At 41.7% G+C, this 26767-nt stretch overlaps 1 protein-coding gene across 3 annotated transcripts in view; it reads right to left on the reverse strand.

The window, feature by feature from the left end:
• The window catches only part of ror2 (receptor tyrosine kinase like orphan receptor 2), a 266348-nt gene that overhangs the window by 13164 nt on the left and 226417 nt on the right, over window positions 1-26767 (reverse strand). For all 3 annotated transcript variants that reach the window (XM_033017757.1, XM_033017756.1, XM_033017755.1), the window contains 4 exons: window positions 15013-15300; window positions 10838-10874; window positions 3748-3875; window positions 1102-1416 (listed from right to left, as the gene is read on the reverse strand). In XM_033017757.1, the coding sequence (XP_032873648.1) occupies window positions 1102-1416; window positions 3748-3875; window positions 10838-10874; window positions 15013-15300 (768 nt within the window). The remainder of the gene's footprint in view (window positions 1-1101; window positions 1417-3747; window positions 3876-10837; window positions 10875-15012; window positions 15301-26767) is intronic.

Genomic DNA, 26767 nt, shown 5'->3' on the forward strand with positions numbered 1-26767 from the left:
TAGAATTTAGAAGATTGAGGGGGGATCTTATAGAAACGTACAAAATTCTTAAGGGGTTGGACAGGCTAGATGCAGGAAGATTGTTTCCGATGTTGGGGAAGTGCAGAACAAGGGGTCACAGTTTAAGGATAAGGGGGAAATCTTTTAGGACCGAGATGAGGAAAACATTTTTCACACAGAGAGTGGTGAATCTCTGGAATTCTCTGCCACAGAAGGTAGTTGAGGCCAGTTCGTTGGCTATATTTAAGAGGGAGTTAGATGTGGCCCTTGTGGCTAAAGGGATCAGGGGGTATGGAGAGAAGGCAGGTACAGGATACTGAGTTGGATGATCAGCCAGTATCATATTGAATGGCGGTGCAGGCTCGAGGGGCCGAATGGCCTACTCCTGCACCTATTTTCTATGTTTCTATCTCTTCTCTTCTTTCTTGGTTGGATGTGCAGCCGCCGACAACATGAAGCAGCCGGAGATAGAACTAACCAGGTGAATTGGTTGTAAACCATGGGGGGGGGGAATCACAACGAGGCCAAACATCTAGGACAGGGTTCGGCAATCTACGGCACACGGGCCGAATCCGGCCCGTAACCCTCCCACCCCCATCCCCCGGTCGCTATGCTCCCTCGCAATTTGTCACGCTCAACTCTCACCCAATGTTGGCAGCCCTGCCCTTCATCCATCTAAATTCCAGTGAATTCCAACCAAGTGCTTTCAAACACTCATCATATGTTAACCCATATGTGCAGCCAAATGTATATAGAGTAATGTGGATCCTTCAGCATGTAAAATATGATCCATGATTTTCTGAGAACTAGAACCCAAATAAAAGATGGTATCATTAAAGTGCATATTGGGATAAAGCAAATTCAGCGTCCTGTTTTTTTCAGTTATTTTGACCACAGATTACAAATGTTATTGTTCTCTAATATATATTCTCTAAGTTTCAACATTAATAGTTCTTGAAGTAGCTTTTGCATGCCTCGTGAACAGCAAATCTTTTAGTTCCTGAGGTACCCGACAGCTTGATTCAAGGAAGATCATTGGGAAGATACAACAAAATCAATGATTGATGGGATCTGCTGACTAACAATCTTCTTTATACTTACATTTGTTAATCCTATCCACGGGAATTCCAATTCTCATGCAGTTTGCAGCCTCTGGGCTTTCTGGGAGTGGCAGGTCCTCACAGTTTGGCAACTGAAGCTGCATCAGAATCAGCGGGTTTGACCTTGCAATGACATATTCCGCTTTGCACAGATCGTTTTCCAGAACTTCACACTCATCCCGGCATAACTCCCGTGGTTTAGGTTTGCGGGAATTATCATTACAGAGTGGGAACACAAAGTGGCAGAAGGATGGGATGGCAAACTGGGAGCACTGATCAGAGAGGTGGGTTGAAGTGCCAATCATAGTAAATGCAGCTGCAATGAGAAAACAAAATTTAATTTGAACATTATTGCTTTTAAACTAGTTATCAAGTGCATTACAATAATTCACTTGTGCCAGCTTTATATACTCCCTTTATTTGATTAACACACTAACTTCAAGTTTCAACTGGTCTGAAGTGAAAATATTTCATATTGATATTAGCCTTAAGAATAGTGATTAAAAAAATTAGTGGCCAAGTAACATTGAAGAAAAGGTTGTGAAATTTAAATAGTAAACTTCTAATTAAGAAAGAAAAATCAAAATAAAGCATAAGTACATATATACGTAGTGGTTTTCTTCACAGAGTTATTTAGCCTGAATTCCGATCAAGGACGGCCTTACTTCAAAGGGAAATAATGGTTTTAACCAGAACATACTGATCAACAATCCAATGGTTGATCAATTTGATGCTGCTGGTCATAAATGGAAACTATTCAAATTTAAGTAGATTGTTCACATTTGTTTTACATAAGTCAATGATTTTGTTTTGATACTGATATGCAGAATAACCTCTTCCACTTATGTTTCTGAAAATTGTTTGGTTTAGGTCTACTGGCAGCAAGAATCACCAAAATATATCCACTTTAAAGCACAAAAGGACAAGATTTTATCAATTTCCTCCAAATCAACACCATCAGCAACAGCTGTCAAAGCTATATTAGACTGGTTGCAAAATGGCTCTATAGTCTATCATGAACAAATAAAGATTCATTGCGCAATGAATGCAAGATGCAGACAGCACTTTACACGAAGCACCACAAACTAATTTTAATGGATTGTCAAGAAAATACAGCACCAAGGAAACTCAAAAGCTGTATCATTCGTCAAATTTTAGATCTTCATTCTTTGAAAGCATGTTAGTAAGTCAATTCATTTTTCTTTGTCAAACAATATTTAATTACCACAGCATCTCAAAATACCTACAGGCCTGCAATTGCTTCACTTTACCATATGGTGTCTCTGTACTACAGGATGTGAATATTCAGTGCATGAATCATATTGTCAACACAGTACATGGATCCTAGCAATGGTTTGATAATCCTTTGTTATTCAATGCGGAAATTGCATATTTGAAGTAAGCATTTGAACAAAAAGCACTGAAGTTAATCTGATCAATAAAAGGAAAGATAATGAACTAATCAGTAATTTAGTTGAGAAATGAACATGCTGTACATATTGGAAACAAATTTACCTGACATTAATTTGTGGGCACCTTTGGCATTTTAGAGATTGTAAAATATGTTATCAGTATTGAGAGCAGTGTCTTTTACACCAGTGTCACAGGAGCATGCTCATTAAAACGTGCATATTAAGGGAGCAAGGGTCTGACTGGGAAACAGCGGAAAGAGAGAAGGAGAGCAGGGAATAAAGGCAAAAGCAAAGCAGAGCTGCCATAATTCATTTCATTTTATGAAGGGAGTGGTATAATAACTAGCAAGAAAAATCAAATACCACTAATCTTATGGATCAGAAAATGTGATTCAAGCAAGAACACTGTAATTTTATCCTCCTCAGAACTAAACATAAGATTTTGGGGGACTTTTCCATTTTGCACAATTACAGTTTACTTTATTCTTTCTTAATGTTTATAAGTAATTCCTGGATATATAATAGTATCTCTACCTTGTCAAAATTATTCAGTAAGCATTTTAGTGGGAATGAAATAATAAAAGTGAAATGTGACATTTGTGTTGTATTCATTGGGCATTTTACATAATCTGATTTCCTATAAAGACAGGCATCGACAGTATTTCAATCACTAAATAGCAGCAATGCTGAGGAAGAACAAGTTGCAGCTTTTGACCCACACAGTGCGAGACATAGTCAAATCAAGACACAGATAACATCAGAAGGAGATAGCACACATGATATTAAGAGGCAAACGAGCGCAAATCAAATTTGGACAATCTGTTTTTTTCCCCCAGCTTTTAAATTATGTTACTCTTATCTGCAGACATGTCATCAAAAAGTTAAAGAGCTATTATTTAAAAAAAATCCAATTATACTTTTTATTTCCCTGACTTTAGATGACAGTCCAACATCGTTAATCAGGCCTTTAATAAACAGAAAGAGAAAGTACAGCCGTTCCACAAAGCAATGGCTGGAGTTCAAAAACTAGAAAAATGCTGACTCCTTGTTTGAACTTGTAGACAATCAGTTTGTGTGGCATGCACATGGTATAAATATATTTTCAAAGATAAAATACAAACAATAAGTCGACATTTTTAAATGTGACATTTGATGGGTTGTCTTAAAAAAGTGTTCCCGCTTCAATGAGAAGCACAAATAGGTAATTTCTTATGATAGGGGTATAGAATGCTTACCGGTAATTCGGTTTTCAATTTCTCCCTGCATCTGGAGGGAATCAACATAAATGCTCTGGTTTCCAATGAATCTTGCACAGGCAATTCCTCTGTATGGTTGGCAGAATCCATCTTCATTGTCATCATCACTGCAAAATAAATACATTTTAGTAGGAGCCCATGTTGGGACTGTCAAAGGGATAGGGTATTTCCTGCTTTAGCTACTTCATTTAAACCAGTGGTGTACAAACCTCTTAAAACAAAGGCCGGATTGTACACCTGAATTCTATTCTGATGGCCACTCTTGTGATACAGGTCACATTTAAACATATCCAAGTAATCGGATAATTCAAGTTTAAGTAGTGTAAATGAAGAAACTAAAGCGAAAGGTTAATGACTACCTAGTGTTCAGATTGATAGCAAACACTTTTTTCATAATGAAAATGCGGAGAATTATGTCACGTTTTCTGGCCAACTTTTTACCTAGATCTGACTGATTTTATGGCCCTTATCAAGTCAAGTCAAGTTTATTCGTTACATACACATACGAGATGTGCAGTGAAATGAAAAGTGGCAATGCTCGCGGACTTTGTGCAAAAAGACAAACAAACAAACAACCAAACAAACTATAAACACAATCATAAACACACATATTCGTTTACATAATAAATATTGGAAGGAAAAACGTTCAGTATAGTTAGTCCCTGGTGAGAAAGGCATTTACAGTCCGAATGGCCTCTGGGAAGAAACTCCTTCTCAACCTCTCCGTTCTCACCGCATGGCAACGGAGGCGCTTGCCTGACCGTAGCAGCTGAAACAGTCCGTTGCAGGGGTGGAAGGGGTCTCTCATGATTTTATTGGCTCTGGAGTTGCACCTCCTGATGTATAGTTCACGCAGGGGGGCGAGTGAAGTTCCCATAGTGCGTTCGGCCGAACGCACTACTCTCTGCAGAGCCTTCCTGTCCTGGGCAGAGCAATTCCCAAACCAGATGGTAATGTTCCCGGACAAGATGCTTTCCACAGCCGCTGTGTAGAAACACTGGAGGATCCTCGGAGACACTCTGAATTTCCTCAATTGCCTGAGGTGGTAAAGGCGCTGCCTTGCCTTACTCGCGAGTGCTGAGGCGTGTGATGTCCATGTCATATCCTCGGAGATGTGGACTCCCAGATATTTAAAACAGCTCACCCTATCCACAGGATCCCCATTTATCCTCAATGGAGTGTACGTCCTCGGATGATGTGCCCTCCTAAAGTCCATGATCAGCTCCTTCGTTTTTTTGATGTTCATGAGGAGGCTGTTATCCTGGCACCAGAGTGCCAGAACAGCCACCTCCTCCCGGTAGGCCTTCTCGTCGTATTCAGCCCGAGACTCCATAAAAGGCACAATTTGGGGAGTTTGTCACTATCTTAGTATCACCTACATTCGTAGATATTTCTGCGGGAGCACATCTTCTTGCCCTGGATCCGTGCTTGTGTCAATGAATCCCAATGTGCAACAAAATGGGCAGGTGAAGACCCACACAGAAATTGAACAAATTCCAGGTGGTGGACTGAAAGATTTTGCTCAATCGATGTTCTGACAGGCAAGGCTTTTGAAAGATGTTCCTTTGAATATTGGGCATTGAGCATCATACCATTTAAAACTAAATTTCTAAATCTATCTAAAACAACTTTTGTCATACAAAAGTTACATTAAATTTAAGACCAGTTTCTCATTCACAAACTTAGAAAATAGTTGCAGGACTAGACCATTCGGCCATTCGGCCCTGCACCGTCATTCAATATGATCATGGCTGATCATCCAACTCAGTATCCTGTACCTGCCTTCTCTCCATACCCCCTGATCCCTCTAGCCACATCTAACTCCCTCTTAAATATAGCCCATGAACTGGCCTCAACTACCTTCTGTGGCAGAGAATTCCATAGATTCACCACTCTCTGTGTGAAAAAATAAATTCTCATCTCGGTCCTAAAATACTTCCCCCTTATCCTTAAACTGTGACCCCTTGTTCTGGACTTCCCCAACATTGGGAACAATCTTCTTGCATCTAGCCTGTCCAACCCCTTAATAATTTTGAGAGTTTCTATAAGATCCCTCCTCAATCTTCTAAATTCTAGCGAGTACAAGCCGAGTCTATCCAGTCTTTCTTCATATGAAAGTCCTGCCATCCCAGGAATCAGTCTGGTGAACCTTCTCTGTACTCCCTCTATGGCAAGAATGTCTTTCCTCAGATTAGGAGACCAAAACTGTACGCAATACTCCAGGTGTGGTCTCACCAAGGCACTGTACAACTGCAGTAGAACCTCCCTGCTCTTCTACTCAAATCATTTTGCTATGAATGCTAACATACCATTCGCTTTCTTCACTGCCTGCTGCACCTGCATGCCTACTTTCAATGACTGGTGCACCATGACACCCAGGTCTCGTTGCATCTCCCCTTTTCCTAATCGGCCACCATTCAGATAATAGTTTACTTTCCTGTTCTTGCCACCAAAGTGGATGACCTCGCATTTATCCACATTATACTGCATCTGCCATGCATTTGCCCACTCACCCAACCTATCCAAGTCACCTTGCAGCCTCCTAGCATCCTCCTCACAGCTAACACTGACCCCCAGCTTCGTGTCATCCGCAAACTTGGAGATGTTGCATTCAATTCCCTTGTCCAAATCATTAATATATGTTGTAAATAGTTGGGGTCCCAGCACTGAGCCTTGCGGTACCCCACTAGTCACTGCCTGCCATTGTGAAAAGGACCGTTTTACTTTGTCCAATGATTTCACCACTTTCCAAATGTGCTGCTAGCCCATCTTTAATAACTGACTCTAGCTTAAAAGTGAAATACTATAATATTATGAATGTTGGTTTTAGTTTAGGAATAGAGTATGGAAACAGGCACTGCAGTCCACCGAGTCCACGCTGACCAAGGATCACAGATTCACACCAGTTCTATGTTATCCCACTTTTGCATCTACTCCCTACACAATAGGGACAACCTACAGCAGCCAATTAATTTTCAAACCTATACGTCTTTGGGATGTGGGAGGAAATGGAACACCCGGAGGATACCCATACAGTCACAGGGAGAACGTGCAAACTTCACAAAAACAGCACTCAAGCTCAGGATTGAACCTGGGTCCCTGGTGCTCTACCATCTATGCAACTGTGCAAGTCTGAAGGGTCTCGACCTAAAACGTCACCTATTCCTTTTCTCCAGAGAAGCTGTCTGACCCACTGAGTTACTCCAAGCTTTCGGTTTCAACCAGCATCTGCAATTCCTTCCTACACTACAACCATCTTCCTTTGTGCAAGTTATGATTCCAATATTGGAGTGGCGGCCAACTATTTATGAGGTGTCTTGAAGTCACATTCTGGGAAATGCTGTCTTGATGTTAAAGGCAGTCATTTTCATTTCCCCTCTTGAATTCAGGCCATTGTTCCATGGTAGAGCCAAAGCTACGATGAAGTCTGGAATCTACGATTTTGGCAAAACCCAATCTAGGCATTGGTGAGCACGTGGTGCACAAGAGACTACAGATGCTTGAATGTGGAGCAAAAAACAATGCTGGAGGAACTCAGCAAGTTGAGCAGCATCTGTTGCGAGAGAAAGGAATCATAGACATTTCGGGTTGAGACTCTACATCAGGACTGAAGGTGGAGAGGGAAGATAACCAGTCTAAAGAGGAGAGTCTAAGCAAGTTCAGGTCTCTAGTTCTACAGCTGAGGTATTGGCTGGTCCTGTAACCTCTGCTGTATGCTATGCTCTCAGCCATTTCATGACATCACCTGGAGTGGATTTAATGGTTGCAGAGTGTCTTCTGGGATGGTGGGAATCCTGGGAGGGTTACAAATTCTTCAATCTTCCTTCTAGCACTTGCATGCTGTGGCCTACCATCACTGAGGATGGGGATATTCCTGGAGCTTCCTCCTCTTGTAGGTTATTTAACTGCCCACCAGCATAGACAGCACAGTGCAGTAGATTAGAGCTTCAATTTGATTTGTTGATTACAAAATTGCTTAGCTCACTTACTGCTGTGCACAGTTGTGCATTACAGCTTCACTGGGCTGGCACCTCATTTTTATTCAAGCAACTGCTCTCTGGAATCATTTGTGCACTCGTCATTGAGCCTGTGTTGATCCCCTGGAACAATAGTAATGGTAAAGCAAAGGATATGCCAGACCATGGATAGAGGTAGTGCACATTTCAGCACTGCTGATGGCCCACAGCGCCACATGGAAGATGATTTTGAGCTGTTGGGTCTGAATTAAACCCATCCCATTTAGACTGTGGCAGCACACACCAGGATCGGTGTGAAGATGTGATATTGACTCAAAAGGACTTGCAACAGTCACTTTTGTCAATGTGTCAAGGACAATACATATGCCACGGGTAGATTGGTGAGGGTGAGATGAATAATTATATCTCTCTGTTGGTTCACTCATTACCTGTAACAAACCCAGTCAGACAGTGATGTGTTTTACAACATGGGCTGCTCGTTAGTGGTGGTGCTACCACGCCATTGCCCATGATGGACATTGCAGTCCCTTATAGAGAAGATACTCCGTGCTCTTTGTGTACCCCAAAATTGTAATATAGTCCATTGACTCTTTAACTTCCAACACTAGAGGGCATAACTATAAGGGGGAAAGTTTAATGGAGATGTATGTGATAAGTTATTTACGGAGAATGCTGGAGCCTGGAAATGGAAGCAGATATGATAGTGGCATTTAAGAGGCTTTTAGGTTCACATGGAAGTGAAGACAATAGAGGGATATGGATCATGTGCAGGCAGATTAAATCAGTTTAACTAGGCATCGTGTTCGGCACAGACATTGTCCATTCTATGTTAACTATATTTAATGGTTAGAATTAGTGAAACTGACAATAGACAATAGGTGCAGGAGTAGGCCAATTCGGCCTTGCACCGCCATTCACTGTGATCATGGCTGATCATCCACAATCAGTACCCTGTTCCTGCCTTCTCCCCATATCCCCTGATTCCGCTATCTTTAAGAACTCTAACTCTCTCTTGAAAGCATCCAGAGAATTGGCCTCCACTGTCTGCTGAGGCAGAGAATTCCACAGATTCACAACCTTCTGTGTGAAAACACTTTTTCACACAGAGAGTTGTGAATCTGTGGAATTCTCTGCCTCAGAGGGTGGTGGAGGCCGGTTCTCTGGATATTTTTAAGAGAGAGCTCGATAGGGCTCTTGAAGATAGCGGAGTCAGGGGATATGGGGAGAAGGCAGGAACGGGGTACTGATTGTGGATGATCAGCCATGATCACATTGAATGGCGGTGCTGGCTCGAAGGGCCGAATGGCCTACTCCTGCACATATTGTCTATAGTCTATTCTATCAACATATGACAGTCCTGCACTCCTGGGAATTAACCTCATTAAATTAACTGAAGAGATAGATGAAAAAAGTATTATTGAGATTCGATCTTTCCTAGCTGTAGTTGTGGCACATAGCACTAAAATATGGTACCCCTTTCACCACATATTTTCGCTATCAAAGTTTTTCTGTGGATAAATAGAATCTTTACCAATTATAAAACATTGCTATATTTGTTTTCCAAGTTTATGAATTTAATGCTCTTTCTTTTTCCACACTGTGGATCTCTAATCTATTCCCCTGCTTTTTCATCATATCCACAGTGATTTCACCAAGATTACCTCTCCATTTATGTTTTAGCTCCATTGTATGCTCTCTCTCTCCTCTTAATTGTACATCACCATCCTTCCTGAATTTCAATTGTAGCCGTGCATGCAGTTGTTTAACATGATATTCATATTTCCTGAGCAGCAGATGACCAAATCGCGCTGATGCATGGCCATTCCAATGTTACTTGCCAAGGCTCTGAAAATATCCCACAGTATAAACATGGAAAAGGTGGGAAATTATTCCTCAAAATAAATGGGGCAATGAATCATCTTCAAGTCCAGAGCATAAAAATAGCCCCATTCTACTTCCACATAATACGGTTAAAGAAGTAAAAACTGGCAAATGCACTTGAATAATAGAAGTTGATCTTGGCTGGAACTGTACACATTTATTTCACCTCCTTTTGGAGATGAATTACATGGGAATGAAATGAAGCCTTTGTTTCAGCCTTTTCCCTTTGACCTTTTGTACATCTAGCTCTCCAAGATTCTGTCCGTCTTATGTTTGGTGTGGCTGGATTGCCAGGAATGAAAGTTGTAAAACCAACAAATATCGTTTGTCAGTTTGAGGTGGCAGCTGCACTGAAACAAGGTCTGTGCAATGAAAGAATTGACCCAAGACACTGAAACCAAAGGAAAGAAAATAAGCTGCAAGAATTGAGGAGTTGTTGCAGAATATTTTTGTTCACACAGAAAATTCCACACAAACTCAAAAGGCGGACTTCTTGGCATTAGACTGAAACCGTTCCTCAATAAGTGCCACTTCCAGTAGATTACTGCAATAACAAAATTAAAACCAAATTGTATATTTGTAATAATGAAAATTAATAACTACATGATTACTTTAAATTATTTATTAACCATTTTCCCAAGATTAAGTTCAAATAAACAGAAGCAAAAGCCAAATGTGAAATTGTACTGCAGTTCTGAACTTTTTGTTCAATTCTAAGTGCAGAGTAAAATAGTTGATGGGGTTCGTGTAGTGTGAAGAAAAAAGTGGAGAGGCAGCAAAACCTTAAGGATGTAATAATCAAACAGCTGGAGGAACTTAATGGGTCAAATAGCATCTGTAGGAATAGTTATCCTTCAGGAATGATGCAAGGTCTCAACCTAAAACATCGATTATCCATTTGCCTCCAGAGATGCTGATCGACCCGTTGAGTTCCTCCTCAGTTTGCTTGTTGCTCCAGTTTCCAGCAACTGCATTTGCATTTGTGTCCAAACTTTATGAACATAGTTTATTGCCTTCGTTTTTTCCTGTGTGTTGAATTCACCCCCTCAAATATATTGTTGTGGAAGGATGCAGAAAGGCGTTTCCCCATAGCTCACATTGGAAATATTTAAATTAATACTCTAAAGGAAAAGTATAAATAAAGCCCTTATGTTTGCAAATTTTTGAAGAAAATTATAGAAATTGTTGATTCACTAACTAACAATACTTACTGTGAACTGTGATGTGGATTTTGAGTAGGAGACTGACCTATAAAAAAAGAATATAAAATTAAAATGAATACCTCACTAAATATTGAGTTAATTCTTGAGCAATTAATAATCCTGCCACACGTTTCTTGTCTTAGGAAGAGTTAAAGGGCCATTGCCTGAAGACCTCTCCTCCTGGCACAGGATTTCACTGTCAATCGGAGGCAACTGACATACACTTATCAGTAAACATTTTGTCGGTGTTTGCACCGAGGCTTAAAGGAATTAGAGTTGAAATAGCACATTGCCCTCTGTGGGGTTCTTAGTGCATCTAGAAAGCAATAATATATCTCTTCTCCAATCAAAGTGAATAGTTCTCACTGAAACATGCACAGTCAAGAACTGGAAATATTAGATTGAATATTTAATTAAATACCAAATAACATATGGAAGGCCTAACGGAAGGAAGGTGCTATTGAAAGACGAAAGAGAACTAGGATTTAAAAAAATAATTTAACGAATGTTTAGATCTCCAATTCCAATCAAAATCTGAAGGAACAAGACCATTTTTAGAAATACATTTTTAGTTCTGTATTGGTTATTGACAGTAATTAAAACTCATCAACATTTTTAGTTAATTCGGACTTTAACCGGCACATACTAAAACTCTTTGACAGTATTATTGGGTATTGAAAGGGTGTGCACTGATAGTTCATTCGTTGTGTGATAAATATCTAGGATCTCAATGAGGTATTTAGCAGAGTTTATGGAGGGTTACTAGAACAATAGCTTCCAGATTTCCTCCTTTAACCGAGCTCCAGTGTTACCTGGAAATTGCTGATTGGATTGTGGCTTAATCACGGAGATGCTAATTATTGTCTTCCACAGAATATTTGATAAAGGGAGGATATTAGACAGAATATTTATCAATCTCAAAAGTATTCTTAGAATATCATTACTTCCCAGGTCCCCAGCAGTCATTCCAACATCCTTCTGGGTAAGCAATGCAATCTTGATGTGTGATATCACGGTTACTCTTCTTTAGTTCTTTTTAATAGCCAACTTTGTATCATACAATTAAAAAATCTGATTACAAATCCAACCTTGGTAAAAGTAATTTCAACTAGTTGGTACCCCAGAAAGAGAATTCTGAATGATGATTGATTTCTACAGATTTTTGCAAATGTTGCAAGATCCATTGCCAGTTCTTAATGGCTGTTTAATATATTAATTGTCTAAACCAGATGCCCAAACTAAGACCCAAAATCAAATCTGGGTGCTCAAACTTTTGAATTGGTAGTTTGAATAATTCCCAGACTTGAATATTCCAAGGCTGAAGCAGGCCTCAATACAATGCTTAAGATCAGCTGAATTTTCAGGCACACACTGTTCCATGTTATTACATGCATGATGGAATTTGTGCATCATGGCAAATGAGCATTTTGCACAAGACATGCCCGGTAGCCTGTGTGTGTGGAACAGCTGGAAATGATTTCAACCCACAGTCTTCTGCGAAAACCTCAAACTGGCCCTCCAAGTCCGAAAGTTTGGACGTCACTGACATGAAGTCTGGTGCATGAAATTTATTTTGAAAAATAAATTGTTGAGACAAGGGATGGGACTGTGACTTTTGCACTTCTTTCCACAAACCTTGATTCAGAAGTTTCAAATATGATTGAAATGTAAGTTTGTCAAACGTGCTAAACATATGATGTGATACTATTACACAGCGCAAAATTACATCAATTGAAGCTGTAGAGTCCTGAAACAATGAAACCCCCGCCATACTGAGTATCTGCTACAAACCCTCTCAAATACAGTCAACATCAGAGACCTGCTTCGTAGGCAGTTACTTGGAGTCAACGACAATCCATTCGACAGACATAAAGGTGGCTGATGAAGCCAATGTAGGATGGACAGAGTCTGCCTCAGTTGGCAGGTATTTGACGAGGTAGTTGACTGGTTGTATGGAGATGGGTGTCGAGATACTGGATCTGCGACGGGCTGCTCCTGTGGATGTTGCCAAGCGCCCTGTAGAAGCCAAGTGCCGTAACTATTTAGTTTTTGCCCCTTTACTTCGGTCTAACTAGGTTGACCCAGACTCTGACACCATTTCCTGAATTATTAACTAACCAACACGAGCCAAGAATCTGAATAGGTAAAGAAGCCTGATTAGTAGAATAACATATATTGGCAGTCAGGTCTGTCTAACGTGCCAAAACTAAAATACTGCAGTTTCTCAAATTTGAAATTAAAGCACAAACCACTGAAAAAGAAAATGCACAGAAGGGTTCTTATGATGAGAGTTAACTGTGTTTCTCACTTCATGTGAATAATGCAAGTTAGTCGAGATATTGTCCCAACCTGGCAAAGGCAAAGTGAAGTAAATAAATACAACCCCAAATACAACCTTTATATCTGCAACTTATTGACAGCTATGAAAAGCAAAAAAAAGTAACATTAGAAATCTGAAACAAAAAATGTAAACACTGGAGATACTTCTGTCAGACAGCTTCTGTGAAAAGTTATCAGTTGAATACATTCAATATTTTCATTTTTAATATTAGTGGCATTACCAAGGTATGTGTAATGCATGGAGTTCCCTCACAGTATTGCACGGAGTTAAGTAACATGGACTTTTCTCCCATTAGGCAAAAGGTAGAGAAGTTTGAAAACGCATACCTCCAGATTCAGGGACAGTTTCTTCTCATGCAACTGATTCGCCCTATCACCAACCAGAGAGTGGTCTTGACATACCATCTACATCATTGGAGACCCTTGGACTATCTTTAATCGGACTTTATTGGACTTTGTCTTGCACTTAAACTTATTCCCTTTAGCCTTTCCACTGACTGGATAGCACGCAAGAAAAATGCTTTCTCTGTACCTGTGACAGTAAACTAAACTAAAGTAATGCATGGAGTTTCCACACAAGCAAGCACATTTGGCTATATTTTGTGAAGGATGCCAATGGTTAAGGCTGTGGGTCTTACTCATTCTAACACAATAAAAATATTTAAATCCAATATACATGGAGCCCCAGGGGATATCCTTCTATTTTGGTCACCTGTAGAAATTGTTTTTTAGGGTCTGTGGGATGGTGATGACTGCATTCAATTTCCCACTGATCCACTCCTTGCAGCTCTAGAATAGCTGATCATCATCTCATACATTCACAAATACCTGTTTTTACCGATTTCTGAACTAAGCCAAGCAGATTTAATAATATTTCACACTAACTTTGGTAATTCCAGCTAAAGATCATAATCTCAGGTCCTCTTTCTTCAGTAAATGTGGCTCCCACCACTCCCCCCAGCCTCCCCCCTCCACCCCACCCCCTCATCCCTTCCCACCCAAACCACCACCTGCCCAGTTACCTTTTTCCTAACAACTGCAAGAGATATAACACCTGTTCCTATCTCTGTATTTGTACCTGCCTTCTCTCCCCCACCACAATTAGTCTGGAGAAAGTTTCTGAGCCCAAATGCCGCCTATCCATGTCCCCCACGGATGCTGCCCGATCTACTGAGTTACACCAGCATTTTATGTTTTACGCAAGATTCCAGCACCTGCAGTTCCTTGTTTCTACATCGTGCTCCTTTACTTCTGTTATGTGATTTTGTTTTTAATCGGTGCGGTTTATCTCAACGCTGCATAACTGGGCCAGTGTGGTTTTGGGGGTCAGATCTTGGTATAAGGTCTGGTACTAGCCTAGTAGGTGGAATCACAAACAAGTAAATTGAGGAGATTTGAGTCAGCAACTGGATGGGAAAAAAATGAGCCATAACAGCTCCATGTATCCTGCTAGGAAGGAACAAGATGTGCAGAACGAAAACAAGCGACAATAGCAATTAAATGAAAATCTAAATATCTGCAGTGCTGCAGATATGAGACAAAAACATAAGGTGCTGGAAACACTTAGGATGTCAGGACCTGTGGAAGGACAAACATTCACGTTTCAGGTTGCAGAACCTTTCTTCTGATGTGTAGTCCAACCTGAAATGTTAGCTCACTTTCTCTTTCCACTACTGCTGCCTGACCTGCTGAGCACTTCGAGCATTTTCTGCTTTTGTGAGAATCGTAATTAGCAGCGTAATTTGTGAAGTATTTCAACAAGTGTGAGAACAGTAGAGAGGGAGCACAAAATAACCAAACTCAAGGTCTTCTGTTCACATATGTGTCCAAAATAAAAGACATACCAAGTTTCACATATAGTACCCCGGTAGCTGTGATGGTTTTATTCCCATTAGATGCGACACACTGGTAGTAGCCTGTATCGGTTGTGTCCAGATCTTGAATTCGCAGTCGGGAACCGTATTCGGTTTTCCTTATTGTAATCCGTCTTGCTTCTTGAAAAACCGGTGCATCGTTTTTCAGCCATCTTATGTTTGGAAGTGGTTTCCCTGCAACTTTGCAGTGCAAGGTCGCCGTCTGGCCTTGTACTATCGTGATGTTGTTCACAGGAGCCAGAAAGGTCAGAAAATAGCCTGGAAGTTGAAAATCAGAAACAATCAGTTCCAAACTCTCAATCACAAGCTGCACAAACAGAATGCATTGTTTCACATTTCACTGTATCTAATCAATTTTAATTTAATTTTGTAAAGGCCGTAGATGCACTAGAATACATAGCTAATTGGCTTTAAACATTAGATCAAAAATGCGCTTGGAGTCGCAAGGGAAAAAGCTGGAGAAAACCATCACGGTGATCTCAGTGCTCGAAATGAATTAAATTGGAAGGGAGTTTTAACCATATCATTTGGAAACAGAAGACAAAGCCTAAAGTGGCATATCACAATGAAACTGATGATCCCGCTCTGGAAGATTGTACAGTAAGGACGGTTCATGATGCCAGAGAACAGGGATCATTATAACTAGTTATAGAACACTCACTATTTTGATGAATACAGTAAAAGTCAAATAATCTAGCACGCTAGATGGTGGTGCCCAACAGGCTGATTTTCTGGATTGTTGCAGGTTACTCCTATAATACTCCAACATACTTTGGATTTATTTTTGTTGCATGATATTACAATACAGTGAACTCAGTGAGTTTTAAAGGAGAGTGGAATACAAGATCCCGGCAATTATGGGATTTTCCAAATAGGCAGACAGTTGTTTAATTGGTGTTTTAATGCAATTGAAAATAGAGGTTTCAGCCCACAGGGAGGGAAAGACGGGAAGGCAGTGATTATAATGTGTGGTGGATAGAGAGAGAAGGAGCATCACCAGAGCAATACTCAATGAAAGACAATGTCTCAAACAATAAATTCTGGAAATACAAATGTCTTTATCAATACATTTGATGGCATGGTCTCTTACGCTACCGGGTCTGCTGTTTTGTTAACACTAACATGGATCTTAGTCGTTTTACAGTGAAATGACCGCATCGACCATGCTGACCTTACAGAAAGATGCCCACAAAGATCTGGCATCATAAAAAGATTGTGGTAAAGATTCCTTAAAAAGGCTTCTTTAAATACCTTGCATAGCCAGGGAGACAATAAATTTGAAAAATACTTTAAAAATTCTACTGTAATCCCATCTAAACCGGGAGCTTTCCCAAAATTCATTGAAAGAATTGCTTTCTGTATTTCTTCTTCCGTGATGGGTTCATCTAACAACAGAGACTCATTATATGGTAAATTTGGTAAATTCAGTTTCTTTAAAAACTCATGCCTTATATTGGAATCAGTAGGAAATTCTGATTGGTATAGGGAGGTATAAAATTCCTGAAAGGATTTATTAATTTTGTCATGGTCTACAGTTAGTGTACCATCCCGTTTACTCACTTTAGTAATCTGACGCTTGGCCGACACCGCTTTCAACTGATTAGCAAGTAATTTACCAGATTTTTCGCCATGTATATAAAATTGACTTTTGGTTTTAAGTAGCTGGTTCTCAATCGGTGATACTAATAACAAATCATATTGATTGATATAATTGATATAATTTAATTGCCACACAACCAAGGTCGGTGGTATTTGGGTTGCCAGCAGCGGACAATAATAAAGAACACAACCACAATAAAATTTTTACACAAACATCCACCACAGCATTCATCACTGTGGTGGAAGGCACAGAGCTTGGCCAGTCCTCCTCCATTTTCCCCCGTGGTCGGGACCACCACCCTCCACAGCCGTTGCTGCGGGCGTCCAGATGGTAAGGGACAAAGTCAAAGTCAAGGTGAGTCCAGGATCGGCTCTTCCCAACCAGAGACCGTGGCTTCAGGCTGGTGAAGGCCGCAGGCCGGCGGTCAAAGTTTTAAAGTACCTGCCGTGCCGCAGCCGGAAGCACCGCAGTCTGCAGGGCCGGCGGTCGAAGCTCCCCTCCTGGGGTGATGTTAAGTCCATGCCGCACCCGCGGTAGAAGACAGCCGCGGGCCGGCGGTGGAAGCTTCTTCTTCCCCCCGGGTCCTCCACGAGGGATCCCGGGCTGTAGACGCCGCACCAGCTGGAGTTCTGCAGACTGCGGCTTCAGGCTGCCGGCTGCCGGCTGCCGCGGGCCAGCGTAACGGAGCGCTCCCCTCCAGCGAGGTCTCACCCGCTCCGCGCCGAGAGTCCACGCTGCGCCCGCCGCTGAAGCTCCGGGCGCGTCTCCGGGAAAGTCCGCGCCGATCCTTGCTGTTAGGCCACGGGGGAGGCGACCTGAAAAAATTGCCTCTCCATGGAAGAGGCGGCCGAAACGGTTTCCCCCTTACTCCCCCCACACCACCCCCACACATAACACACAAAGAAACATTAAAAACAGACTTTTAAACATACTAAAAAAATAAAAAAAGTTGGGGGGAAAACGGACACGCTGCCGACAGGCTGCTGCCAGTGCAGCGCCCCCTCTCAATTGAAGTTCAATTCTATTCTTATAGTAGGTATGTTGCAAAGCCTACCTGAAGCGTCGCTGAAAATCTGTCGCTGCGGGTGTGCGCGATTTTGGCGCCGTTTAGAGGGGGGCGGGTTTAAAACGCGATTTTCTCTAGGCTGTTCAAAACGAAGATGTTCAGCCTAGTTAATTATTAACGAAAAATCGCTGGAAGACCTCGTCGCAAAAGCTATTATTAGTTTTAAAGGCCTTGGATAATAGTTATAGTAGTTTAAAAATCAATCTCTAAACCCGCGACCACCAGCAACCGCAGGGTCTCATAAAGCAAACCACAGAAGGTTTGTAGCTTATTTTTACATTAAAAAGGGCTTCTTAAGATCCTTTTATACAAAGTTTAATATTGCGAGTAGCTTATTTTGGGCCCATTATATCCCGCAGTATTTTTCTGGGCATTTGAGGCACAAATCTACCGCAATGTGAACGTTCTAAACCAGCGCGTTCACAGGATCCCACTAGAAAGCTGATTTAAAATGGACTTTAATTTACAGCAATTGAACACTAAATTCCTTCCATTTGGCCTATAAATTAATGTAAATGAGATTTAAAAATCATGTTTTATTGTGAATTATTTATGAATATTATTTGCACACTTAGGCTATTTAAAAATGTTAATCATTTATTAAGAAATGGATAGATGTTTAGATCTAGTAATTGAAGTTTGAAATTAGCTACACTTGGGTAACTAACTAATTATATGCTTTAATTTCAGGTCATCCAAGTAAGATTATTTTATATTTGTTTCAGAATGGTTCAATCTATGATAACTGAAAATTTCATTCAGTTCTCTTAATTTTTAAGAAAGTTATGGGCTTTTGACTGTCCACGATCACAGCTTTTTTGTTACGTCCATAGAAAATCAATAGGGAACAAGATGCTAATTTCCGAGTATGAAAATGGCCATAGCTTTTTTAATACATGAGATACGAAAGTGAATTAGGTGTCAAATTAAACTTCTTTTTATGCTTTATCTGATGGGATAAATTAGACTTGATTTTTTAAATCTCAAAATTTTGTAACATTGCTACTTATAGAGCTCTAAACTAGGAGCTTTTGAATATTTTTTATCAATTTCTTTAATCTCGTCAGCCAATGTACCTATTTCTTTATGAGTTTGGTTTTTTAATCCCGCGGAGTATGAAATAATTTGTCCACGAATATATGCCTTAAAAGCATCCCAGACTACACCATTGGATATTTCTTCAGTAGAGTTTGTCAAGAAGTAAAAAGCAATCTGATCTTTAATAAAATTTATAAAGTTTAAGTCTTGAAGCAAAGTAGCATTAAATCGCCATTGTTTAGCACTAAACTTGGAATCATGTAGTTTGATTGATAGTTTCAACGGTGCGTGATCAGAAATAGCAATTGCATCATACTCGCATGCAATGACCAATGAAACTAGCCAAGAATCTATTATAAAGTGGTCAATCCTAGAATAACTATGATATACATGAAAGAAAAAAGAAAATTCTTTGTCATTTGGGTGTAAGAATCTCCAAACTTCTAACATTCCAGAGTCAAGTAAAATATAATTAATAAAACTAGCTGATTTATTTGGAAGCATTGTATTGTATTGTATTGTATTCAAATTTATTGTCATTGTTTCAATTAGAGACAACTAAATGAATTTCCCTTTACAGTCAGTATCATGATCAGATGTAGATCTGTCAATCATGGGGTTCAGACAGCAGTTGAAATCTCCACCCATTATTAAAAAGTGTTCATTTAAATTAGGACAGGATGCAATTAACTGTTTAAAAAACTCGGGGTGATCAATATTTGGTGCGTAAACATTCACCATAGCAACCTTTTGCTTATAAAGAATACCGGTAATCACCAAAAATCTACCATATGGATCAGAAATTGTTTCATAATGAACAAACGGAATTGAGGAGTCAATAAAAATAGAGATTCCTTTCACCTTAGCCTGTGAATTTGAATGAAACTGCTGTCCTCTCCAAAACTTGAAAAATTGTTGATTGTCATCTTGCCTTACATGAGTTTCCTGAACAAAGATAATCTGAGCATTTAGTCTGCGAAGAGCTTTACATCTTTTTTCCTCTAAATGGGATGGTTCAAGCCATTCACATTCCATAGAAGGAAGTTAATAACTTTATCCATATTGCTTGTAAAAATCATGCGTGATTTAAAGGGTTAATTTCTTAAAGCCTAATAGTTCATGATACTGGAAGAAGAAAAATCTAGGGTGGAGCCAGAAGTGACAACATTTCAGACATTTTTGTAGTTCAGATTTTGCACAAATGAAGAACACTAAATAAGAAACAAGAGACTCCTCCCCCCCCCCCCCCCACCCCTGTAAAGCCCGAAACTGACCAATAGATCAGTAAGCTACCTAATCCCTTCCCTACCCCCATTTCTCCTAGCAACAGCACCCGACATAGAGAAGATCATATTTTGCCACTCCATAGCCACAACACGTTCATTGTTATCGTTTGAAAGAGAGGAAAAAAAAACATGCTGGCAATGGAACTGAAGAGCGAGTGCTACATATTATTATCCAAGGTCAAAACATGAAAAACCAAGAACTGCGTTCCCTTAATTTGCCCAACGACAGGGGAACACAAATTAACAAAGAAATTCTTTAAAATTAGTATATATAAAAAAACAACTCGTCCAGTTAAATTCTTAATCATTACCAAACGATATGTTGTCAAAATAGGAACAGTAAATCTCCAATTATAACTTAATCAGCTATCAATTACTCCCCTTCACCCTCGTAACTCTCCAAAAAGCTGGAAGCATCTTGAGGATTGTTAAAAAATCGAGTGTTACCATTGAAAAGTCGTATACGCCGTCTAGCTGGATAAAGTAAGGCTGTGCGCAGCTTTTTCTTGAACAGATCAGACATTACATTATGAAAGGACTTTCTTATTTCCAAAAGCTCGTAACTATAATCAGGAACAAACCGAAACTTGCACCCTTCATATTCAACCACGCCCAACTTTTTTGCTGCCTGGAGAATATTCGCCTTCATTTGCGAAACATGAAACTGAATAATCAAGTGTCTCGGTTTATTACCAGATTTCTTCCCAATCCTGTGTGTGTTATCCAAAAACAGAAGATTTTCATTGTGCTCAATGTTGAAAGTCTCCTTTATCAATTTAGAAGCATATTTTATAACATTATCTCCTTCTTGACCTTCCGGCAAACCAACAATTCGTAAATTCAATCGACGACTTCTGTTTTCCAGGTCCATATTTTTAGTCTTATATTGCTGAAGTGCTCGAATATTTTCATTAATTCTCCGTTCCAGTTTTTCAATCTTCAAATCTCCCAGGGTTCGCAAGTTATCAATTTGTTCCTTTTGTTCACGAAGTTCATCTTGTAACATAGTCAGCTTTCCTTGAACTTCCTTCAATTTGGTCGAAACTCCTTTCACCATTTCTTCCAAACGGCCAAATCTTGTTTTCATTTCATTTTTCAGTTCATTTTTCAATTCATCGTTCATTTTCGATATTGCTTCTATGATACTGGAGTCAGAAGCTGTGGCTGTGGTTGTGGCTTTCCCCTGTTCCTTCCTTGGGGAGCCTCCTTTCCTTCTTGTCTCCATCCTTTTCACGATTAAGGTGTGTAAAAGTGTTATCAACACTTTATGAAAAGTTAGACCGTGCCTTGAAGTCAAGTAATCACAAGTAACATTGAAAGAGTGGTAAGTGAAGGTTAAAAGTTAAGGGAGCAAACGAATTTGCAACCTTTACAGCATGCTGCCACTAGGAGATTCTTTAATCCTTAAAAAAGATAAAGACCCTACTGAAGTGACATCATATAGGCCTATATCACTGTTAAATGTAGATTTCAAAATTCTTTCCAAAATATTAGCTATGAGATTGGAAAATATTTTACCGCAAATTATCTCTGAAGATCCGACATGTTTTATTAAAAATCGTTACTCATACTTTAACGTTAGGAGATTAATGAATATTGTATATACAGCGTCAAATAAAACCCCAGAATGTGTCATTTCACTTGATGCCGAGAAGGCGTTTGATCGAGTAGTATGGGAATACTTATTCAATACACTTGAACATTTTAAGATTGGTCCGTGGCGTCAGCCTAAACAGGGCCACTCATGCTCGAACCCTCGTCAGAAGATACGAGGGCGGGCACGTGACGTCATGGGCTAGAGGGAGTGTCCTGATACAAAAGCTCTCTCACCACGAGACCTAAAGAGACAACTGGCAGCTGAGCACGAGGGAACAACCTCGCTCAGCTGCAACAACATTGTATTATAGTTAGCGCACCAACTACCACCGAATAAATGATTCTTTAAACCGGCCTGACGACTCATCTTTATTCGCCACGTATGGTGCCGCTACACTGGTGACCCCCGACTGTCCGAATTGAAATTTGGACTGCTGAAGCACGCAGCCTCGGGAGACCTGATGACTGCAGCCGGCTGCCCAGCCCTGCAGAACGATGCTGCAGCCAACCCGGCCCTGCAGTGAGGTATGCCGCCTCTTCCCCACCAGCTGCTGCTCAACGGAGCTGCGAAGCCGTCGCTGCTGCCGCTCTCCCGCTCCCGGCAACTAGGCGGGCCGCCTTGTGCGATGGCCGCCGTGCTCCCCCGCATGACCTGCCCAGAGCCGACCACTGGAGCGGAGAGGCTTTATCAGCCGCCGTTGCTCCACCAGCTGCTGCAGGAGCTGCGAGCTTAGCAGCCTCCTGCCCCACAGCAACACCGACGCACACCCGACGGCCCGGGGAGCAGAGAGAGAGAGTACCTGCCGCTCTCCCGCTCCCGACAACAGGCTAGGCCCACACCCTGCACCGCACCAGGCCTTCCCGCAGACACGGCTCCAGGCCCTGCCCCGACCTCACCTCACCTGCACCGCACCGGGCCTCACCACGGACACGGCTGTAGACCCGTCACCGCAACAGGCCTCGTCGCGGCCACGGCTCCACACCTTGCACCTCACCGGCAGACCCGGCACCGCAACAGGCTGGCCGCTGCCCAGGGCCTAGCCACCTGATAGCTCGGGCTTACCTGGGGCGCCTGCCGAAGACGCCCTTTCATCACCTCACCGGCAGGAACACTGAAGATCCCTGGGCGCTGTCTACCTGTCCGGCCCAGGGATTCAATCGGCCGGCCGGCAAAATGGCCACCGCGGCTGCCTGAAACAGGCGGCCGCACGACTACAAACATGGCCACCGCGGCCGGCCGGCAGATAAACACAAACTTGCCGTCCACAGCGCCACTTTCCGGCTGGATGCCGTCACTGCAGCACAACCACCGGCAACAGCGCCACCGACAGGTCAGCCGCCGTCGCTGCAGCCTCACCGCCGTCACAGCGCCACCTTCCAGGCGGATGCCGTCACTGCAGCCTGACTACTGGCAACAGCGCCACCATCAGGACGACTGCCGTCACTGCAGCCTGACTACCGGCCACAGCGCCATCTTCCGGTTGGATGCCATCACGGCAACACTATTCTGCACTATGGACAATTTGAACTTTGGACGCTGATGGCACTGTAATTTTTCTTGTTGCTGTTCATTTTGTGTTAACTGTTTTTCCACGCCCGATTCAGGAATTGTTTTGTTTATTTTATCTCCGGCGGCTTCTGCATCGGTCCTCTCGCACCCCTCGGTACCTCGGGATCGCCCACACAGAGCGTCACTGCGCCCGTGGAGCCTCCGTCCCGACTCCCGCCCGGGGTGTCCCTGGCCCACGTGTAGGAGCCGCCCTCGACCGTTATTTTCCTTCCTTGTTGCCGACGTCTCCCAGCCGTTGCTGGGGGACGTATTTCTCAGGACACTCTCCCTTCGCTGGTCGAGGAGATACGGCTGTGTCTCTTCCGACCGGCGGCTTCTGCATCGGTCCTCTCGCACCCCTCGGTACCTCGGGATCGCCCACGCAGAGCGTCGACTGCGCCCGTGGAGCCTCCGTCCCGACACTCACCCGCGGTGTCCCCGACACACATGCAGGACCCGCCCTCGACCATTCTATTCCTTCCTCCGGTTCTGGGGGGGGGGTCCTGTGGCGTCAGCCTAAACAGGGCCACTCATGCTCGAACCCTCGTCAGGAGATACGAGGGCGGGCACGTGACGTCATGGGCTAGAGGGAGTGTCCTGATACAAAAGCTCCTCACCACGAGACCTAAAGAGACAACTGGCAGCTGAGCACGAGGGAACAACCTCGCTCAGCTGCAACAACATTGTATTATAGTTAGCACACCAACTACCACCGAATAAATTATTCTTTAAACCGGCCTGACGACTCATCTTTATTCGTCACGTATGGTGTCGCTACAGGTCCAAAATTTATTTATTGGATCAAGCTGATATATCATATACCTCAGGCTTCTGTACTTACTAATAATCAGAGATCCCGTTTTTTCAGGCTCTTTCGAGGTACTAGACAGGGCTCCCTTAAGTCCTTTACTATTTGATGTTGCTTTGGAACCTTTGGCCACCGCTATTAGGGAATCCCCTAATATTTTTGGTATTGTCCGCGGGAATAAGACACATAAGCTATCTCTTTATGCAAATGATCTGTTATTATTCATTTCTAACCCTGAGAAATCTATTCCGGCAATTGTAGCATTACTTAATCAATTTAGTAGTTTTTCTGGTTATAAACTAAATCTTAGTAAGAGTGAGCTTTTTCCATTAAATAATCTAGTTTCGAATTATGGACAGTTTCCACTTAGATTGACAACCGAAAGTTTTACTTATCTAGGTATTAAGATCACAAAGAAACACAAGGATTTATTTTAAAGCTAATTTTATGCCTTTAATTGACCATATTAAACAACATTTTACTAAATGGTCACCAATGTCCTTATCTTTAATCGGCTATTAAAATGTTAATTTTACCTAAATTTCTGTATTTATTTCAGATGATACCAATTTTTATTGCCAAATCTTTCTTTGATATTATAGATTCCAAAATGTCTTCATTTATAGGCAGAATAAAAATTCCAGACTAAGTAAAAAATACTTACAGAAATCAAAAAAAGATGGTGGTTTGGCATTGCCAAACCTTAGATTCTACTATTGAGCTGTCAATGTTCATTATCTAACATTTTGGACAAAAGATTTAGAATATACCCAATGCCCAGGATGGATAAACCTTGAATGTGATTCCTTACAAGGGCTATCATTGGCTTCTATTCTAGGGGCCTCGCTACCTTTTACAATTACGAGATTTAATAAATATACGACTAACCCAATAATAAGACATACGTTTCGAATATGGTTTCAATTTCGTAAGTTTTTTGGACTAAATGATTTTATCTTATCGAGTCCTATCTTATCCAATTTTCTCTTACAACCTTCTAGTACTGATCAAGCCTTTTTGTTATGGAAGAGGAAGGGATTAGTAGCCTTTCGTGATTTGTTTTTGAATGGTTGTTTTATGTGTTTCGAACAACTCTCCAATAAATATAATTTACCTAATTCACACTTTTTAGATATTTACAAATTAGACATTTTTTGAAGGCTACTCTACCCTTTTTTCCGCTACCACATCAAACCGAAATTTTGGAATTTTTTTTATATTTGAACCCTTATCAGAAAGGATTAATAACGACTATTTATGAGTTGATTCTGAAATTACAAAGATATATTTGATAAAATTAAGAATGACTGGGAAAGAGAACTCCAAGTTTCTCTATCTATAGAGAAATAGGAGAGGATTCTTCAATTAGTCAATACCTTTTCAATGTGTGCAAGACACGCTCTGATACAATTCAAGGTGGTTCACAGAGTTAATTTGTCAAAAGATAAGTTAGCTCGTTTTTATGTTCATATAAATCCTACCTGTGACAGATGTAACTCTGAAGTGGCCTCACTGACCCATATGTTTTGGTCCTGCCCACTTTTGGAAAAATATTGGAAAGAATTTTTTGATACTATTTCTGTAGTCTTAGGTATTGAATTACAACCTCATCCTATTACTGCAATTTTTGGGCTACCAATGTTAGATTTTATTCATTTGTCCCGTTCCGCCCATCGGTTGATTGCTTTTACGACACTAATCGTCAGAAGATCTATTGTATTTAAATGGAAAGACTCTAACCCTCCGACCACACTCCATTGGTACTCTGAAACGATATCATGTTTAAATTTAGAAAAAATTAGGAGTGACATTGTGGACCCCTTGGTTAAATTTGATAATCCTTGAGGAAAATTTATTCAACACTTTCACACAACATAAATTGCTCCCACTCAAACCGTTATAAAAACTATTTTACCTCTATACCTAAAAACTACTTTACCTTTACCTCCCCGGTAGGCGGCGCGACTCTCGTCAGCAGCGGCCTCTGCAGTCCGTCTGCGTTTTTATTATTTTATGTCTATGTTTTTATGTAGTTTTTGTTATTTTTTGTTGGGGTATGTGTGTGGGGGGGTGGGGGTGGTGTGTGGGGGGAGGGGGTAACTTTTAAATCTCTCCCTGCACGGGAGACCCGACCTTTTCTTTGTCGGGTCTCCGTTGTCGTTGGGGCTGCAACGAGGAGCGGCCTCCAACAGGAAGACCGGGGGCTGTGGTGCCGACTACTCACCTCACCGTCGCGGAGCTGGCCGAGTCCAGAGCGGGTGGAGCTGTGGTGGACGCTGCTGCGACCCGACCCCCGGAGATTCGGTGGCTGCAACTGCGGGTCTGGCGGACGGTAACACCGGGAGCCCGCGGGTCCCTGGAGGGATACCGCTTTTCGGGGCTTCCGCAGCGGCGACTTCTCCCGCCCGAGTTGCGGGGTTGAAGAGCTCCTGGAGCGGGGCCTTACAGCACCGCCCCGCGCGGCTTGGAATGGCGGCGGGTCTCTGCGAGCACACGCCGGGGGCTCTAACACCAAGACCCGGTGTGCGACCTTGCATCACCCGACGTGGCTTTAATGGCTGCGGGACAATTCGCCATCGCCCGCCGGGGGCTTTGACTTTGACTCTGACATCGGGGGGGAAAGTGCAGTGGAGAGAGAAGTTTTTTTGGCCTTCCATCACAGCAATGTGATGGATGTTTATGTAAATTATGTTGTGTCTTGGGTCTATTTGTTTGTAATGTATGGCTGCAGAAACGGCATTTCGTTTGGACCTCAAGGGATGTATAAAGTGCATCCATACCA

The sequence above is a fragment of the Amblyraja radiata genome, chromosome 3 (assembly GCF_010909765.2).
Source record: "Amblyraja radiata isolate CabotCenter1 chromosome 3, sAmbRad1.1.pri, whole genome shotgun sequence".
Taxonomy (NCBI): Eukaryota; Metazoa; Chordata; class Chondrichthyes; order Rajiformes; family Rajidae; genus Amblyraja; species Amblyraja radiata.